Source organism: Humulus lupulus, chromosome 8 (assembly GCF_963169125.1).
Source record: "Humulus lupulus chromosome 8, drHumLupu1.1, whole genome shotgun sequence".
NCBI classification, from domain to species: Eukaryota; Viridiplantae; Streptophyta; class Magnoliopsida; order Rosales; family Cannabaceae; genus Humulus; species Humulus lupulus.
Genome location: NC_084800.1, coordinates 82,322,050 through 82,342,847, shown reverse-complemented (window position 1 = coordinate 82,342,847; position 20,798 = coordinate 82,322,050). Strand labels below are relative to the sequence as shown.

The window sequence follows — 20,798 nt, the reverse complement described above, 5'->3', positions numbered from 1 at the left end:
GACAATAAATTTTGTGGATCCAACACTTTGTTACTGGTCACTTGAGAGTGTAAATCTTGAAAATTCTTGTCACTTTGATACTTCATCCCATTTTCCTAGGCTTCAACCTGTCATAGAAATATGTCTTGTTAGTTAATATCCCAATATATAGGAAGGGAAGAGAAAAGTACTCAAAAAAAATTAAAAAGAAAAAGAAAAGAAAAGCTTACTTGTTTTGAGTAGGATTTGGAATACTTGGAGGAATTCTTCGAAAACTAGCAGCAACGGCCGGCTGCTTAGACTCTGCGGGATTTAGTCTTTGGGAGTTGGAATTCAAGGGGGCTTTTTGTGAAGAAGAAGAAGAAAAAGATGGAATAACTCTTGCTTGTGCCATAATACTGAGCCAAACTGAGAGCATCAGAGTTATGGAAAAAAGAGCTGCAGTCAATGATTTCATGGTTTTTGTTGACTCAAGAAGATGTCTTGTAATTTTCCTATCTTTTGGTTTGTTCCAATGATGAGCACAAGTGCTTATTTTATACAGCAATAAGATCAGAATATATGAGAGAAAGAGATAGAGAGTATCTTTGGTTTAAAATCTTCTTACTAGTTGCTTACTATTATTAATCTAATATAATATGCAGCTGTGTCATGTGATCAATCTTTGACTATCTCAGCTTCCAAATTCCAAAGCCTAAAATCCAAGAAAGAGAAAAAAAAAATGCTTTTAGAATTGGGTTTACTGAGGGGATCATGTGCTTCACGTGATTATAATTTACAAATAATTGGCTGTCAACTTTGGATTCTTGTCTATCAAGTAAACAACTATTATCAGAATGACACACCAATTGTTAATGGTGTACTTTGGCCTTAAAAATTTAGGCACTGAACATAAGAAAACAAAGGATGGTATTACCAATGCAAAATTACAACATGAAGTTTAAATAAGAACACTGTTAAGGCTAATATAATAATGATTTGAAACTTGATCACCTTCTGTGTTTCTTACTTTCAACAACAACCACAATCTGTTTGATTCGAATCATTAAAAAATTAAAAACAAAATTTCAAACTTCCTTCTTCCCTTTTCACATCTTTGACTTTTACTGGAAACAGATCGAAGATCAAACTAGGTTACAAATGGAGCTATAAAGCTAAATCAACTAAAGACAAGAAATTAGATTTTAGATCCTAACCATACTCTCTCTGATCTAATTATCTTAGTGAAGACAAAGAGAAAATGTAAAGTTCTACAAGATTTTCTTAGTTGACAAACATTCTAATCAAATTAGATTCAGACACCAGATTCTAATCAGATCTAAGTTTTGGGAAAGACCTTGCACTCTCCAACGGTCGACTCATTTTCAGTCAGAATCACTATCTCTTGGAACATTCCATTATGAAGCAAGAACTGCAATGCGCATTGCGAAAATTACATCTTGTGACAATCTTTTTGGTCACATCTTTCCTGAAGCTATTTACAGCTTGTGATGCATAATGCTTTACTTCTTACATAATCAGCAAAACTTGGGTATCTCTTCTTACTCAAAATGACTGGTTAGCATCTCAGTACCTGAAAAATGTGAAAAGGACTTTAGACCTGAATTCAAATAAAAATTATAACAAAAACTGATTTCATTTTACATTGAAAAATATATACCTTAGGCTTATGTTAAAGTGGGTGTGCAATGTGTCCTAGATCTATAAACTAAGATGGGAATATCTCAAATAGCAAATGTGAATAGCCCATTTTAACAAACGTGTACCTCAAATAAAAATTTTCTGGTCAAAAGATCAGGCATACCAGTTTACACCCAAAAAATTATCTATTTAAAATTTGCAACTGTCACATGGCCTAGTTTGAATACTAACTACTTGGAATAAGTGAAGTTGTTATATCAATTTCTGTGCTAAGTCAAGAACTCACTTGCAGTGATTGTAGAAGATGGTACTACTTGGTAGGTAAAAGCTCTTCAATGTCAATTTTCATATTAGAACTAGATGACCCCCTCTTGGACCCACTCCCAATCCCATTAGTCACAACATCCACCAAAAATGCTGCCAAAACAGGGCGGTGATCAGAAAACCGGGACTCCCCACGCCAGTAAAAGAGTTGTTGGATCCCATTTCCATGCCACAGTACTCTATCACACCTGCATTTTCTTAACTAATTAAACTTGGTTGTTAAAAACTAAAATCTAAAAAAACATATAATTGAATCATTTAATCTTTAGGCATACCAAGCTGGAGTTCTCCTTTTGCTTTTTGATTCATGAACTTCTCCAGCATAAGAGTCTGAATTATAAGAGTACTTATATGTAGGTGCAAAGTAGATCTTTCCCTCTTTCCATCCCTTAAATACTCTCCCTGCTTCTCTTTCAATATTGAGCTATATAAACAAATTACATGAGAGAAATCTATGAGATACATAGAATTAGTGCATGGAAGTTTATGACAATAGAGTTGAACCATTTTGAAATGCCTCAAAGTTCAAGTGTTTACAATTTCAAGCCCCTAGTTATTCATCGAGTAGTATTGAATCTGTAAGTATATTTGGTTTAAACTGAAATTATTCAACTCAATACACCAAACAAATTCAATAGCTTCTTTTTCTTTTTTAATAATGAAACTGTGCCATCAAATTGTTCGGGAAAAAGAAAATCGATTCTGAAGACATTAGTAAGATGAAGACAATGGTAAGTTTCTTAGTCATTAATGCAAAATACCTGATCACTGTGAAAGAGAGCATCCCAGTTTTTGGCCTCTAGAAGTTTCCGGGTGTCAGAGTAGCTCAAGGAAATCCGGTAGTTCAGGTCCCCAAGCCATATGATCCGACTACAATCGTTTTCCAACAGATATATCAGATAAAAATATGTTACTTGAGACTAGCTCAAGTGGTTGAGTGTGTGAGTGAAAGGGTTCTAATCCCGTAGCATAAAAAAAATCAGATAGAATTCTGTTCAAGTTTTCAATCAACTATTATAGAATACTCACTCATGATCAAGAATTTTCTCAGGTATTCTACTATATGGAGATCTGCAAATCCTGGGAAATTGAGTGTTTTTAAGTATTTCTATGACGTCAAGGTTTCTTCTAAGTTCATCCCCTTCTTTCTCTCCAGATGCCAAGTGACTGCAGACAAAACAAAAGCTTGTCTGATGGAATTGAAAGCTCACAGATATACAACCCTGAAACCAGAGAACACATATCTCAGTCTCAGACATGATCTTTTCAATTACATTTTTAGTGAAACAATTTATAAAAACTTAAGCACTACCTACCTTGTTACCGAGACAGCCCATGATCCCCCGACTAATGCAGCAAATTCTCAAGTGACTAACATATTGAACAAGCTCTGTCCTCATCCAAATAGTAACAAAAATTCCCACCATTTGCTTACTTGCTACAAGGCTGTACTTCATGTGGTTTCGATTGGAAAAGGAATTAGCCAAAGAATCTTCATCGTCCTCTTCAGAAGAGAAGTCCACTTCACTTAAACTTGGTTGTTGGAGCGGACAACAAAAGTCCATGCTATGCTTCCTTTCCAATTCAGCTGCGCAATTACATGACTTCAATTTTCTTTTGCTTTCTGTCCTGAAAGTTTTACTGATCTTTCTAAGAGAAGGCTTAGCAAAGAACAGTGCCCCGCTGCCTGTGGTTGTTCGCCTTGGAGCAACTTTGGACGGTTTGTTCAAAGACTGATTGACCAAAGACAACCATTTTGCTGCAGGTTCGTTATCTTCTATCACTAGAACATTGCCAGCATTCAAAGGAACAATCTCCTGAAAACTGATGGTTTAAAAGAACAATTATGAAATAACTACAGTAAGAAATAACAGTATAGTATGATGATTATATTTGTTCTTGAACTCTAATCAAAACTAGAGAACCGCGAAAAGCGAAAGAGAGAGGAAATACCCCAAGACATAAATGTCTGATAGATTATCAACTTGAAGAAAATCATCCAAATTAAGGCCACTGTGAGGAGATATTCCTCCTGCATTCCATGTTGCTACAAAAACTCTAAAACACAAAGGCAAACATATATATGAAAACAGTCAGATTATCTATCTATATTCTTCATGTATACAGTCTTTTATGGAATAGAAAACGCAAATGAAAAAGAAAGTACTTGTAGGACTGAACATGTTGACGGGATATCATCGATGCCCCGGTACTGCTAGGACACAGACTTTCAGAATCTGATTGATCTGCAAGTAGAAACAGGTAAAGAGATTTATGAACAATGATGATGTTATTAGTAGGAAAAGTACACTTTACAAAATACTACTACTAACTCTGAATATGTACCTCAGAAATGCATGCCTCAAACCTCAAGTAATCCAATTATAACCAATAGCACAGAACTTATAAGGGCTAAAGAAAGGAAAGGAATATAACTCAAAAGAAGAGAGAGAGAAAGATGTACCATTCCCACTTCATTTCTGACCCTAGACTAAAGTTCAAAGATGAATATATTCTAATTTGAAAACAAATTGCAATTATGCTTATCCCATCTTCTTAATCCTATATCATTATCTATACTTTCAGTAAAGTCAATTCAGCCCTCTTACAGTAAAGATAAGGGGCCCAATGATTAAAAAGAACTGTTCTATTTTGTAGGTAAGAAAGTGTTAAGAGATAATTACTAGAAAAGTAATTGAAATGTTGGAATATTACATCTCTATGACCAAAGAAGACCAGAATTTGGGTCTTCAATAAGAAAAATTAAACCTAAACCTTCTTCAGCACAAATGAGAAAACAGATTATTAAGCACATTTTATTCTTCTGCATTTTCATGGATAAGATAAGAACATAATTTTAATGAATAATTCTTTACAATCAGAGATAATGACATTGATAATGATAGCACTTACCAACAGAATCATCCATTCTTTTCATCAGTTTCCTTCCGTCTCTCTCTCTAGAAAAAATCTTCTGAATGAAACTCTGAAACAAATGGATTTTTATTTTATTTTTTAAATGTAAGAAAGAAGCAGAATTTTCCATTTGAAATTATAACAAAAATTAATGAAAAACAGAGAAAGAATTGGAATAGAAACCTTCTTTTTCCTGTCTTTATTCCCTAACGCCATGCCTGATCCAGCCCTTTTATCATCAATGTCAATGTGGATGATCGAAAACTAACAGAACCTTCATAAAGAAAATAATGTGTATTTATACAATTAGATCAGAAGGAAATCACATGGATCACATATCATCACATATTACCAAAAAGCCCTTATAATTGCACCATTTCTATTTCAGGACAAAATCAAAACAAAAATCATAAACATTGAACCCAAAAACTATACGTGCAAAACAAAAACGTATCATTCTAGAATAAAAATGAGTAAAAAAGGAAAATCACCATATCAGAAAAAAAAAAAAAAAAAAAGTACCAGAATTCAGAAATGAATATGGCAGTTTGGCATTAATGGAGATATATATACAAAGAGATGGATAATAATAATCACAACATAAAATAAGGGTGTCAATGGAATTGGCAGACCAAATGGGTTTTTCTCTCGAAAAAGTCAACTCGCTGAGCAATTCTTCTTAATTTATAATAAATGATTCTTTGTAATCAATTTTCTTTTCTTATTTTCCGGGAAAAGAATGAGAAAGAAAAAAAGAAGGATAAGAACCTGAATGAATATAGGATTGGAGGTTGTTGTAGAACTTGGAAAAACTGAGAACCTCAAGGGAAGTTGAACGTGTTTTATGAGACCAAAAAATGGAAACTGAAACCAAAACTTACGTGCAAATAACTACTTTAAACAATAATTAATTAATTAATTTAATGAATTTTGGTTAAAAAGAGAAAAGGGACTAAAAACAGAGACGGTCAAAAGAGTAAGAAGAACTAAGAATAAGAATCTCACATGTCCCTTCAAACATAACAAGAAACGCCGCTCTACTTTCGTCTTTTTATCCTTTGTTTTCTTCTCCAATAGTAAAAATAATAATAAAAAAAAAGAGTTATTTTCCCAAAACTCTTCGTGCATTTTAACTTGTTTGTTTGGGAGTTTGAAGTAAGTGTGGACCCCACTTCAAGTTTGAGTTTATTTACAAAAAAAAAGATATACTTTGGAAAAATCAAAAAAGCAAATCATTTAATTACATTACATTGCATCACAACAATCCTCTTTGTTTAATATGAGACGAAAAAAAGTTATTAAGAATGGGTCCATAAGGTTTGCCAACAGTGTGACAGTGACCTAATCCGGAATTAAAGAAAGTGCCCCCTGCTCCCTTTTCTTTCAGAACATAAAAATTAATAGGTAGCATAAGTTTATCTATTTTTTTTATTATTATTAATCTTAATTTTACCACATTCAACATGCTTGGTTTGGACTTAATAATCTCAACACAAGTCCTTGTATTGTACTAGGTTTTGTCAACTTTCTCCAAAATAGAAAAGCAATGCAAAAGTAACTACTCTCATTCTTATTTTCTTATCAATTTCATATAACATTATTTTCACCAGTTTGACAAAACAAAAATATTACAACACATGACTCTGAATTTTGACATGTTCCAATTGAGTAATTAACGCAAAGAACGTGTCAAATTTGTTTGAGTATTTTATTTATTTGTAAATTCTGATTAATTAACGTTTGGCCAGTAATAATTTTACACTCGAGCTTAATAGTATTTATTGTTATAAAAGTGGTGTATAAAAAAATAAATTGTCAAAATAGGATTCTTTTTACCAATTAATAATAATACTTCATAATTTTACAAACAATACTATTATTTAGTTTTACTAGAATTATAGTAATTAGATTAAAATCAAATTATCAAAATTTATTTATCAACTGATTCAAAAAAAAAATCAATTTAATTAGTTCATGAAGCTTTTAGGCTCGTTCCAAGTGTGTGGTTCAAATTCAAACCCTTCCAATGGGAAAAATGCTCAGCCACTACTATGATAGTTTAATGATATAATGGTTCCTATTAAATTGGTTCACAATATAACTAATTAAAAAAATAGCTAATCCTCAAATAAAGCTTGACGCTGTAATTGCTGATTCCTTATTGTAGCTGAAGTATTAATTTGAATTATTTTTCCGAAGAATTTGAAGTAGTTAAAACCCCCGAGAGCTTCTCCAACATATCATTATAATTGCATATATACAGTAGTTGGCTCTCCAACGAAGCGGTATTGATATATCAAATTTACTGTCTTGGCTACAGTACACAGCATATATGCCGTGTATTGTAGCACACGGTATACTTTTTTTTTTTTTTCCTTTCTTTCATTATTTTATTATATATAATTATTATTATATATATTTATATTATTATATATATAATTTAGAATTTAATTTATTATGTAGAAATTAAATTGTATATACCACAAATTATTTTTTTTAATTATAATTTAAATAAAATATTATAATATTTGTATTTTTTTTAATATTACACAATAGAAACATTACAAATTTAAAAACACATTAAAAAAATTAAAATTGAATACATTAAATATCACATTATCATTATAATTAATAGTACACATTCTCAACATTCACAATCACATTACAATTTTTATTTAAAATATTAATTAGATATAATAATTGTGATGATTTTGATAAATTAATATAATAATAAAAATAATATTCAATTTATTTAAAAAAGTAATATAATAATAAAGAATTTTTTTTTTGTAGTTTTTAGTGTTGTGATTGGAGTGAAAATAGTTTTTGACACCAAATTTGATGTTGGTGTGACCCCAAATAAAGTGTCAAGGTTGGAGATGCTCTGAAAATAGTTTTTGACACCAAATTTGATGTTGGTGTGACCCCAAATAAAGTATCAAGGTTGGAGATGCTCTAATTTCACCACAAGTTTTCTTGATGTAAGAGTAAAAACGTGTTTGGATTAATAGAATAATTATGTTGTTTTTTTTTTAAAAAAAGCAAAATTTCAGAAGCAAAGATAAATATTTTTTATTTCTCAAAATTGATTATAATGGTATGACGTAAATTTCCTTAATCTTTTAATATATTACAATAATTAATTGTTCTGGATATATTTCTCAAACATATATATATGGGATGAGAGCTGAAAAGTTCCTATCGGTAGGAATTTTTTATATTTTTGGTACATTGATAAGAGTAATCTCATTTTGTTTAAATGACAGTAAATATTATTATTATATATATATAGAAGATTATCTATAAAATTTGAGAAAATTTTGAATAATTTAGGGTGTCGTAATCAGAATTTAAATAACATTTTTCACATACACATGCAAAAATAAAACAGAGACATGTATGCAACAAGCTATTTGAATCCTAATTTTGATACCCTAAATTATTCATAAATTCTAAAAGTTGATTAACTACTCCTACCAATCACCCACTTGAACTAATTACAAAAATTCAAGCTCAACAAAAATCATAGTGCAGAAAAATAAAAATGACACAATTATTTTACATGGTTCAGTCATAATTTCTCACAACCTACTCTATGAGACTTACTCCAACAATGAAGCAAATTCACTAACAAATACTCAGAGTTATTACTAGCAACTATACAAAAAAACAAAAACAAAAAAACTCAAAACTCCCTTTTGAACTGAATCAAGCAACACGTAACAAACTCCCTATTTTCAGTGAAGATCTTCAAGCAACTAGACTTATGTTGGTATAGTGGTTTGCTGGACTCCCTCCAGCTTTGCCTTGGGCTCCTCTCGAGAATCTGCTTGAACTCCCTTCAATCTTTGAATCAGAACCAAAAATAGAATTGTGAACTCCACCAAAATGCCATAGGCAATGAGCAATATAGCATTGAATGCTTCAGACCCTTTTGCAGAGGTTATTTCATGAAGAAATGACTTTTTAGCTGCTAAAAAAAGTAAGTTAAATACGAACATAACAATTATATATATCAAGACACAAAAGGAGAAAACGGCTCAGCAAAACATGCGTTGAATTAAAATCACATGTTTTGGGTTTTCAATGTTATAATATAAAAAATGCATGTCTTAACATGAAGTTTATTGCATGAAAAAATACATTTATAATTTTGATAAGTAAATTTTAGATTAACTTATTAGTGTCATTTTATATCTAATTTGTGGGTGTTTGGGGTGTTTTGTTTGGTTTTATGCTTGTGTTGTGTTTGTGTAGGGTCCAAGGAAAAATGGCGCGAAATTTGTACAAAACGGAAGCGAAACGAAGAAAAATAAAAAAAATTCGTGAAATAGGGCTGCAGCGCCTGGCTGAAACAGAGAGCTTGTTTTTGGCATTTTTGTAGTGCAGCAGCGCCTGTTTAAGGGGCTGCAGCGCCTGGATCTGTACAGAAAGTTTAAATTGCGATTTTTGAAGGGAAAAAGAGGTCTTTTTGGAGGGAATATAAAGGAGAAAAGTTTAATTAGGGTTCTAAGGACGTTTTGGAGGGGATTAGATCAAAGATTACAAACTTGGGAAAGAATAGGAGGCTAGACTTCATCAAGATCATCACCATTATATCTAGTTTATTTCTTCTTCCTTTCATTTTTAGTTTTTAATTATGAACCAGTACATTGCTATTATGTTTATGTTTGTAATGGAGAACTAAACTCTTTTTGTGCTAGAGTATTAGATGAATCTATTTTGATTATTGAATTGTGGTTTTTATTATTATTTTTATGAAGTTCTTCTCGTTTATTCATATCTTCTTGATTTAATTTTCTCATATTAATGCTTGACCATCATTATTGTGAATTGAAATCTAGGGTTTATGCTTGAGAAAGATAAACGTAGATTGGACATAAGAAGATTTGACATAGAGTGATTGAGAGATTCCTTGAACTCTATGAATTTGGCTTAGAATAATTATTTCTTAATGACGTCTTGATTAATTAATAGCGAATAGAGATATCATATTGATTAATTGAGATTAATTGCATATATGCTTGAGAGAGATAAATGCATTATATTAGAATTCTAGAAATTACAAATGAGGAGAACTAATTAGGATAATAAAAAAACCATGTTCATAATTAAATAGTGAAATCAATACTCTAGTACATTTATCTCTTATCTAATCACTTTCCAAGATCATTAGCTTTGATTATTTTGTTATTTCATTTTCTTTATTTTATTGTTTGTTTTATTTGTTGAATTTTCTAATTAAAATTATAGACTTAAAAGTAATAGTAATTAGTGAATTTAATATTTAATCCTTGTGGGTTCGACATCTTTTAAATTAAAACTATATTACAATACACCGTACACTTGCGGTAGAAAAAAATTGTATCAAATTTCTTAAAAACTTGTAGGAGGTCTCTTATAACTACAATATACATCATTATTTTAGTGACAACTTATCCATATAACCAAAACAAAAACAAAAAATTCCTACATATAGGTACAAAATAAGGTCACTAATATAATAGTCCACATATATATATATATATAAAAACAAAATTAGAAATACATTTGCACTGATAAGTTCAGTTTTTATAAATATATATTATTTTTACTTAGTTTTAGTTTAGTTTAGAAATAAGACTAGTAAATGTAAATTTTTTGGGCAGTGATTTTTTTAATCAAACTGATAGGTATTTTTAGCATTTTTCAGTATCTGGATAAGTTGTAATTCTATTTTTTTTTTTACATGATGGTGTATACTATAATTATAGGAGATCTCTCACAAATTTTCAGAAAATTATAGATAATTTAGGAATTAGAATGCCAAAATGAGTATTTAAATAATATATTATACCTGCGTATAAATATTGAAACAAGCACACATCTAACAAGTTGTGTGAATTTTAATTTTGGCATCCTAAATTATTCAGAATTTCTTGAAAATTTGTGGAATATCTCATGTAACTACATTAAACACCGTCGTAGTGATTAATAATCACTACTATAGTACCCTTAAAATATAGTATGTTTGTTTTATAATTAGTAATTTAGGATGATATTATGACCATTCAATTTCAAACACTCAAATGTTGTTTACCGTTTACTTTTTTTAGGTATTAAAACACAACAAAATGGTTCTAATTACGTTTACTTCATTTCTTTGTGTTTTTTCTTCCTACCAAACATGACCATTTGTCTCATACTACGAATGTTTCGATTTTTTATTCGAATCTTAAACGTGCGTTTTGAGATAATGATATATACTGCCATTTTCTATAATGATCACCATTAAACAAAATAAATATATGAAATGGTCAAGTTTTTTAGGTTGTTCAGATGCCTTTGGGTCTTATTTTAATCCAAACAAGGTTGTATTTTTTCATTTCAAACTACAATTTTTTTTGTTTTTTTAATGACCTGCCTGGACCTTTGGATCCCTGTCTGCTTGGTACAATTGGTCGAGTTACATTTTTAGTTTCTTTTTCTATTGAAAATAAAATCAAATTCAATCAACTAACAAGACAAATGAAACTCGACAGTAATACGTTTGGAAGTTGTATGACACATTTTTTGGGTAGCCAAAACTTTGCACGAGTAATATAAGTCAAATTTTTCGTGAGATGTAGTATTAGAATATATTAAACCTAAAACATTTTGACTTATTTACTCAATTTTTTTTTGAAAGGTATTTACCCAATATTTGTAAAAGGAGAAATATATCATATTAATATTGAATATTATTTGATAGTTTTAATTGGTTGTTATTTAACAAGATATAAAGGTATAAATGGAGCCATATGTTGTCATTGAATGAGTTCTTGTGTCCATATCAAAGACAATGAAGTACTGTTAGTTTATATAAATTAGTATTAAATCAAACCCCATATATACTTGTGTTAATATTATGGTACGGCCTTTCTTATATATCCATAAATATATATATAATATAAATATACAAGTGTAACATAAGATAATTAAGCCCCCACATGATTATGTTGGTCCTTTATTTTCCTTCTTTTTTTTGTTGTTTGTGGCCATTAAAAAGAGAGTTATATTAGTCAATCTCAAAGCCTTAAAGAGGTTGGACCAAAACGTTGCCAATCAAAGATTCAATTCAATCAAACTCCATATGACAAAATTTATAAACTTTTTCATTGAATAAGTAGCAGAAAGCTAAAAAGGAGGGCATTTAAGCAAAATGGACCCATTTGGCCAGAGTGTATACCTCCTTCTCTTGTTCCCAAGCCTTAATTACAAAACACATAATTATTATAATAATAATAGTAGTAGTAGTAGTAGTTAATGATACCAATATTCAATCTATTTTATTTTATATATTTATTTATCATTATCTTCTTGTTTTTTGGTTGTTGACGAATAACTATAATGAAACGCCAGATGTAGGAATTTTGCCTCCTCCAAAAGATAGAGAACTCCCAAAATACAGGAAGACCAAAATCTCTTTTAAGCTGGCTAATTAAAGGGTTTTGGTATGTGGATTTGGCTCTACACAGACAGCATGTTTGGTATTAATCGTTTTATTTATATATATAATTTTATATATTGTTTGTGCTCATAAAACTTGAAACATTTTCTCCATTTCTCGATGAATCTTTTGTGTAAAAACAAAGTATATGTCTGACAAAATATCTAGTCTTTGTTTACTTCAATAATAATCCCTCTAATGGGACCAATCTATAAACTTTTTATAAGCTCTCTGAGGGGACCAATCTAATGAACATTAAACTAAAGATAAAGATGTGGCTAAGATTTCCATGTCTTCGTCAATCCAATTCTTACACCATACTTCAAAATTTATTGCTACAACCTAAAAAGCTTGAACATTTTATTACTAAGAAAAGAACATTTCCAATATTGAATGTTCAAACTCTTTATTTAAGACTACTGGTATATAGTAGCATGATGATAAAATGGCAGAATAAATAGCCACGGATATGTAAAATTAAAAATGGTGCTGTTAAGCACATTAAGTTGTCAAACAGGTGTCTTCTCACGATTGGTTAATGATATTAATATTAATTATCAAACTAAATTTTGTGGACTATGATATTGTATTTCATTAATAACGGTATGTCACTTTCATATGGTGTATTAGTGCCTCTTTAGCATTTTTCTAAAATTAAAAAGCATAGTTATACCCAACACTATTTTAAATTTATCAGTGTAATTTAGTATTGGGTCTCACATATTTCATTTCAAATTAAAATATGTGCTATTCGATATTAAAATACATCATGTCATATCATGTGGTTATCAAAATTTTAATCATTTTATAAGTGACAAACAGATAAAATGGCATAATACACTCTTCTAAGCTCTTTAACATACAACTCGAAAAAATTGTCATTTCAATCATTTTTCATAACCCAATGTAAATGTTTTAATTCTATTGTTTGATTAGATCTTGCATGGAATAGAAAACTTAAATTGGTAGGCCACTTTGTCGCAAGGCTAATCTGATTTTGATTTAAAAAATAGAATACCAGCTGTGCCATTTCCTTGTTTAACTACACTATTACAGATTCCAAGTCCCTTTTTTTTCCTTGTGAATTGAGAATGGTATATTAATTCAAAATTAAGACTTTTAGAGTGGCTGCAAATGAGTTGCCCTGCCCTATGTTTTAGAGGTAGACTGAGAATCATTTATTGCACATATACATGCCTTTAATTGAGAATCATATGTAATTTAGACTAAAAATATAGAATTCTATTTTCGAATTAGTAATGATTTATTTACTTTATTTTTATAAATACAAAATATATATTTCTCCCTCTAACAAGTCAAATTTTGAAGGGAAAAATAGATAATAATTTATGAATTGAAGTTATTGATGTTATACCCAATATTCGACACTGCCACATGGCGGCCCGCGAAGTGATGACGAATCAAGGTAAAGTGGACAGACACAATAGTCGCCACCAGTCACCAAGAGGTAGGTCTCGCAAGAACCATCCTACTTCTCCCATTGCGTGAAGCCAAATGATCCACAGATGGCAACGCTGGCACCAATCATAAGAAGAAAGGGTTCTAGTCAATCACCCTAACTGATCACCCAAGGAAGTTGTGCTAGCCAGTCACCCTACTCGATCGTGCTAGCCAGTCGCGCCAGCCAAACGAGTACACACCACAAGCCTCAGCTAGTCACCATGAGTCCTAGTTGGTTGCCAAAGGCCCTCGCTAGTCGTCGGGGATGCTCACCGGTGGCCCTTGCCACCTGAGTCGTCGCCCGCACCAGAGTGCGTCTTCAACCATTAAATGAACATGACACGTCGAATTACCATTTTTGGTGAGACATAGACTTGCCTTCATCCAAGTGTACTGAAAATTAGCTTGATCGGGAAATAAGTTGCCACCGTCAGCTCTTCCCATCTCTGCAACTGTAAATAGTGTAAATTGAAATGTAATAAGAGTAAAAAAAACAAGTCTGTAATTGTTCATTTTTGGAGAGAGCTCATACTCTCCATTACTGTAACTGCCCCAAGAACAAGATCAAATCTTATGTACTTGTTGTTGAGGGTTCAAAGTTTATCACAAATAATACTGACTAAAGTGGACACATGTCATCCTTTTTGGGTCGAACCACTATAAACTTTTGTCTCCTTCGTTTATTACCACATTTATTTCTCTTTTCTTTGGCTCACTAATCATCATTAAGTTCCATTTTTGGATTTTACTCTTCATTTATTGCTCTGTGCAAATTGACGAAAAAACAAGCTAACAATTGTATTTTTTAAAATTTTCATCCTTTAATAAATAATTAGGAGTAAAATAGTTTAGGGGAGTTTTATATGCACTCTTATTTTTCTCCCCACATTTTTTTTATAAATAAATCTTTTAAAAATAATTAAAATTTTATATTTTTACAACCCTTCTTATATGTTATTTAGTACAAAATTACACATTTGGTAAAAAAAACAAAGTTGAAAAAAGGTAATATTTTTACCCCCATATACTTTATTATACTAAAAATAAAAGTTTATTTAATTTGTATCCTCTTAAACACAAATAAGAACGACTATACATAATTAAAATTAAAAGAAAAAAAAAATTGAAATTTTTTTTTACATATTTAAGAATGTGTATAAAAATATATAATTTTATTGTTTCATAACTAATACGAATATTTATATAAATGTGTAAACATATAAAAAGTATATTTGAGAATGATTAATCAATTAAAAAAAGTTTGAGATTTAAAAAAATAAAATAGAGGTACCATCAAAAGCACCCATATTCATCTAAGATATTTTATAGTATTATACTTTTTAATATAAAAAAAAAAATTAAAAATCACCAATAAAGAATTTTTCATGCACATTATTTTAACTCCACAAAATATTTTGAATACACTAATGCTTTATATAAAATGAGACCTAGATAGTAGATACAACACTAATATAATTATAGGATCGCATAAAAATAAATTAATGTAAAGTCTACATGTATTAGGGTATGGTGATAAATGTGTTCTATAACTAATATTTAACTTATTAGTATAAAATAATTTTAGAATGTTGTTTGGAGGAGAGAAAGCTTAACTTCCATTAACTTTTCGGTATAAAATAATAGTAAATTCTTAGACAAATTAAACTTCATTTGTTATTTGTTTGGTTCAATTTCAACTCTCCATGGTATAATAAGTTGGATTGGCAGCAAAATCCTTTTGTATTAATTGAAGTGACTGACATTTTCTTACTTTTCTGATTCTGAATACAAAACTGATAGGGATAGTTTAAGAAGATTATTAGTATATTCTTTACGGAAACATTCCTTGGGTTTTCAAGAGATACAGCCCTGTATTTTGAATTAGATTCCATTTGGATTTTTGTAGCAAAGGAAAAAAAAAGGTCCATTTAGACTTTGATCAGAACAAAATCCTTCTATTCATTAGCAACATTTTTTTTTCCATGACTTGCTTACTTATGTAGGAAAATGTGAATATTTGTATTTCATTGCATTAAATTTTATACATATTCTGTATGACGTCATGCGTGAATTGGTACAAAACCATTTGAAGTTTTGCTAGACTACGAAACCCCAATGTAGAGAAACAAAACTAATCAATTGCACAAAATTCTTCTGGTTTGAAATATTCCTTGTAAATATATTTCTCAGTGTACTTTGAATTTTGCGCTCTCTGTATCAGAAGCTTGCCAGCCTTTCGTACTTTTAATAGTAACTTTTAGTAGTCATATTGTGTCAAAAAGACCTCATAGTCAACCTTTCGATGGCTGGAATTTTGACCCGTCCAATCAAAACGTGCCTACGTTCCTTCAATTATGATCCTATGTACTACTTACTATAAAGTGCAGCCTACCAAACTCTAAATTATGACAGTTTGTTAATTTGAACAAACAATAAATAAATAAATAACGAAAAGGATTGATCAAAACGACATCTTTAACTGATATTGAGACAATTTCAAGCCCAACAAAATACAAGTTAATAAATGTGGAGAAGAAAAATGGGTGTTAACTAAAAATACTGTTGGCAACTTTAGTACAATATTTTCGGCCCAATTCAATATCACATCATATTCATTACCTAAAATATTGTCTACCTCACAGTTGGAATGCACAACACTTTTTTATCCAGACCCAAAAAACCATATCACCCAATTAATGTCCAAGCAGCGAAACCATCCTATTTGACTTCCGTAAAATACACATCAATTTGATTACACTAGAAAAACCTAGATACAAGCAAAATACCTGACTAGATCCAGAATCTAATGATGAGAGATACAACTCAAGCTCTGTAACTAGATCCGATTAAGAGAGAGAGAGAGAGAGAGAGAGAGAGAGAAATATTACAAGAATGGAATACATGGGTGGTGTCAAGATTGCATTGGCATCATAGAAACTGAGTATGGTTCATGGCCGTGCATCCTCAAGCGATAAATGCAAGTATGAGAAGGGCTTCCGTGGTTGGAAGTAAAATCAAACCTGATAGTATCAACAACGTTAGAACCTGCCGACTCCAACACATTGAAGGTCTGTGCATTGCTCTTCTCAAGGTCATAGCTGAACTCAGCTAAAAGAAACATCTTCTCGGAATCATATGACCATTCAATATTATGCTCTTGCAGCCACCCAGAGATTCTGCAATTCTTGGGAGCACTTGATCTGTCGAAAGCAACGCTCTGTACAAAACATATTACATCTTAGTGTCAGTACAATGACATTATTTACAGAATTAATAAAATAATAGCATGCGCATAAAATAGTAGAAAGTAGGAATGCAGAACAGAATGCATATTCTGCTTCAATTTTCCAAACTTTATTATGCTCTAAAAATTTGAGCAACCTGAATCTCCAAGTCTTCTATGCAAAACAACCTATAGTCACCATAATTGAATCATACTCATTCAAACAAAAGCCACACTCGCTTCAAAGTCATAACAACTATACCCTAAGGGGATTTCCATTGTCATTTCAGTAATCAACAAAAATATCTTCGCATAAGACTTCTCACATCCCCAAGTTCAAACCTTCCCTTAAGGCTTAAACAATATATTAAAAACAATAAAAAATCCACCATGATCCCTCACTTGGGGAATCAAAATTTATTGGAGCCTTCTAGCCTATTATTGCCCGTAGAAGTTTTATTCATCAGGACCATTACAAAATACAAGCATGCGAACCTTTATTTCTCTGCTGCCATCCTGTGAACAGCTTACAAATATTACTTTACTTAAAGGCTCTTCTTTTTTCATTGCCTCTGTGTGATTGGCATTGCGGCTGTAATATGCAATAGTCTTATGTATTAAAATTGTTTAGTCTTTTGTGTTTTATATGTGGGCTTATTACTGGCTCTATGATGTAATTTACATTATAGCCTATCAATCTTCTATTAATAAAACTTTTATTTCCTATAAAAAAATGTATAAATAGTATTTACATAGACTACAATAGAAAAAACCAACCTAACATTTTTTTTTTTTGTAAAAGAAACAAACTTTCTATTAATAAGATTATAAATACAAAGGAACCCCTCTAGACGTATACAGAAACAACCCCTCCGGACACATTTAACATCACAACATTACAAAAATCTTATTGAGATAATAAAAAACTCTAAGACTGATTTATAAACAGCATTTAACATCAAGAAGTGCAATTGAGAAAAAAGAAAACTAATCTCGAAATATTCAATCGAAAATATATATAGCCATAGTGATAAAGATAAAAAACAGTTCAAAATTAAAGGTATTAGAGATTCATCCACAAACTGAAAATCTATTTTGCCAACTAATCAACATAAACATGATGATAAAATCAACAAAGAAGGTCTAAAAATACTCCTTGTCAATTTAAGCACTGGCAAAAATATAAACATGAGATCTTCTACCATAATTGCACTAGAGTTGTATTGAAAATAAAGATGGAACGAATACAAAGCATGTCCAACTACTCAAATTCAAACTTATCTAACACAATGAAAACTCAAGAAACGATAGAGAAAAAAAATGACGGGCCAAAAAACAATATTTTGCAGTGTATATGAAATTGGTCTGAAAGAAAAACAATACCTTGGCAACATGTTCCAAGGTAACGGCTTCAGGAATAATTGCTGTCCTCAGCCTAATCTCGACAAACCCACTACTGCCTTTCAATGCAAAACATTGTCCTGGCTCTCCAAAACTCGGGTTCAGCATCTTTCTCGCATCATTATTAACCCCATTTCTTGCACTCATTGGAAACCAATTGCTTCCTTTTACTACCACATAAGGTTCAGAGTGCCTCACAACCATGGCTCCACCACTAGCCAAAGCATAATCCACCCGCCCAAGCCCGTCAGCAGCGTGTTTCTCAATCTCCTTCAGTACCGCATCCCTCGCATACACCCTGATATCATTCAAACTAGCTTCCCCTTTACCAGCATCATCTCCCGTAACTTTTTTCTGCAGTTGCTCATAAATCTTATCAAACTCCTCCTTAGACAACCAATTAACATCTTTCAACTCACCCAATGACCTCTCTAAAGCTTCACCCTTGGACTCCAATTCGATCAATCGATTATCTAATACAGACCCTTTTTCCTCGATCATTTTCCCAACTTCTTCTCTCAACCCTCCTACCTCATTATCAATCTTCCGATCAACGACCTCCACTTGAACCTGCATCATCCTCGTGGTGGACTTAAAAAGCTTCTCTATTTCCGCAATTCGCCCTTCGAAATCAGAAAACGCCAAAGGTGGGCCTTCCCCACCATCTTCAGATCGCAAGGCAAACCTCCTGACAATCTGAACCAGACCAGCCAGCAAAATCAGAAGAAGGAAATTCTTAGTGAAGACGCTGAGGACAGTGACCCAACGGGGCTTCGGAGAGGCGACCTTCCGACTCCGACGAGCGGTGGTTGTCACCGGAGGGGAAACTGTGGAGGTCGTTTTCTTAGTCTGTACGGCATCCCTTGAGGTTCGCTCGAGAATAGCCTCACCTCTAATCGAGTGGTGACTCAGATCTCTGCCATTACCGGTGGTGGATTTATCGTCACCGGCCTTGTGTTGAGGCTCCGCAGAGATCAACTCAATATTTTTTGACTTCTCTGTCGATACCACTACCGCCGACCTCCGCCGAGTACCGGGGTTCGCCGTAATCGACACTGTCGATGCCGACATTGGGCTTCTCTAAACTCCGCAAGTGCAATTTGATACTAAATTCCAAGAGTTGTTCGATTCAGAACTCAACAAAAACGAAACCCTAAAAAAAATTTCAAATCGAAAATTGGGGGAATCGAAAGGACAGAAACTTTGAATTGGGAAAAAGCCGAAAAGGCAAAGTTGAATGACCGATGCGACGGTTTAAGCGCTTCGTTGGAGCGTTTGAATCTGTTGTATGCTTGTTCTTCTCAGACCACAAGACTGGTAGCTTACTGGGCCTACCTACTACGAGCCCAACCCAATTTCATGTACTACAATTAGATAAATACCAATTATTTTCCTTATCTTAGAACTATACTAATTTATATAGTGAGAAATTAGTCTGAATAACACACTCAAAAAAGAAATATCAATGCTTTACACCTAAATTTAAAACAATGAAAAAAAAGGTATTTACAATGATGATAAACAAAAAAAAACTACCATTTGGTGCAATTTGGTACCATGTATTTTTTCAAAGTATCATTTTGGTACTCTATTTTTTCAATAATGCTCATATAGTACCTTGTATTTTAAAATCTCACATATTTGATACCCTAGACTCATTTATCAATATGACCTAACTGTCATAAGTTATATATACTTACGTTATTAAATTTAAATTTGGAACTCACATAATTGAAAGTATATTGATTAAATTGGTAAAATTTTATTAATTAAATTTGAGTTTAGGGTACAAAATATGTATGATTTTAAAATACTGAGTACCAAATATGTACAATTTTAAAATACAAGATACCAAATGAATATTATTGTAAACACAAGGTACTAAAATGATATTTTACAAAAACACAAGATATCAAATGATTACGTGCTCTTTAGTGTAATATTAAATGTAAATGAATAAATTTTATGTAATTAGCTTATTAGATAATTAAAAATTAAAAGGGAAAATTATTACTTTTTTATATTTTTAATAAATATTAAATGAGCTTTAATGAAAGATTTATACTTGCATCAATTTTTATAATTGCACAGATGTAAAAATTGTACCAATTATATCACTTATTGACATTTTGTGCCAAAGATAACATTGGATATCTTTCATTGAAGATGTGTTATTGGAAGCAGTATAAAAACAATTTTTAGGTCTTACAAGATCAGAATTTCAAGATTTTCTTCCTTCAATATATTTCAAACATTATTACCGAGGAAACCTTGTAAGAGACCCTATTTTAATAATGCATGGAATAAATGACACCAACCCTTCTCTATTGTCCAAAAACGCCCCAAGCTTAACTAAAAATTAACTTTGAAGTCTTTTTGACTAAT

The 20,798-nt window shown here is 31.4% G+C and overlaps 2 protein-coding genes across 3 annotated transcripts; both read right to left on the bottom strand.

The window, feature by feature from the left end:
• Nucleotides 1–950: 950 nt before the first annotated feature.
• LOC133797957 (type I inositol polyphosphate 5-phosphatase 10) lies at nucleotides 951–5,792 on the bottom strand. Of its 2 annotated transcripts, XM_062236098.1 has the most exons (11): nucleotides 5,629–5,792; nucleotides 5,044–5,134; nucleotides 4,858–4,930; nucleotides 4,112–4,190; nucleotides 3,898–4,002; nucleotides 3,261–3,768; nucleotides 2,974–3,167; nucleotides 2,706–2,814; nucleotides 2,220–2,368; nucleotides 1,907–2,132; nucleotides 951–1,552 (listed from the first exon to the last, which is right to left on the bottom strand). In XM_062236098.1, exons 2-10 carry the CDS (start codon nucleotides 5,074–5,076, stop codon nucleotides 1,931–1,933), a joined length of 1,452 nt encoding a protein of 483 aa, XP_062092082.1. In that variant the 5' UTR covers nucleotides 5,077–5,134; nucleotides 5,629–5,792; the 3' UTR covers nucleotides 951–1,552; nucleotides 1,907–1,930. The 2 variants fall into 2 exon arrangements, with proteins under 2 accessions (XP_062092082.1, XP_062092083.1); XM_062236099.1 differs by lacking the exons at nucleotides 4,858–4,930; nucleotides 5,044–5,134; nucleotides 5,629–5,792 and adding an exon at nucleotides 4,291–4,390.
• Nucleotides 5,793–16,371: 10,579 nt separating this feature from the next.
• Nucleotides 16,372–19,682, bottom strand: LOC133797956 (SUN domain-containing protein 1-like). The gene is made up of 2 exons (XM_062236096.1): nucleotides 18,396–19,682; nucleotides 16,372–17,006 (listed from the first exon to the last, which is right to left on the bottom strand). Exons 1-2 carry the CDS (start codon nucleotides 19,482–19,484, stop codon nucleotides 16,701–16,703), a joined length of 1,395 nt encoding a protein of 464 aa, XP_062092080.1. The 5' UTR covers nucleotides 19,485–19,682; the 3' UTR covers nucleotides 16,372–16,700.
• Between the last annotated feature and the right edge of the window lie 1,116 nt (nucleotides 19,683–20,798).

Bases quoted from the DNA above. Each gene is read 5' to 3' on its own strand.
- LOC133797957 (XM_062236098.1), bottom strand. From the start codon at position 5,076: ATGGCGTTAGGGAATAAAGACAGGAAAAAGAAG. The intron at 3,168-3,260 runs GTAGGTAGTGCT...CTCTGGTTTCAG, and splicing joins TGGGCTGTCTCGGTAACAAG to GGTTGTATATCTGTGAGCTT. The intron at 2,369-2,705 runs GTATTTTGCATT...TTGTTTATATAG, and splicing joins CTCTCTTTCACAGTGATCAG to CTCAATATTGAAAGAGAAGC.
- LOC133797956 (XM_062236096.1), bottom strand. From the start codon at position 19,484: ATGTCGGCATCGACAGTGTCGATTACGGCGAACCCCGGTACTCGGCGG. The intron at 17,007-18,395 runs GTATTGTTTTTC...TGTTTTGTACAG, and splicing joins CCTTGGAACATGTTGCCAAG to AGCGTTGCTTTCGACAGATC.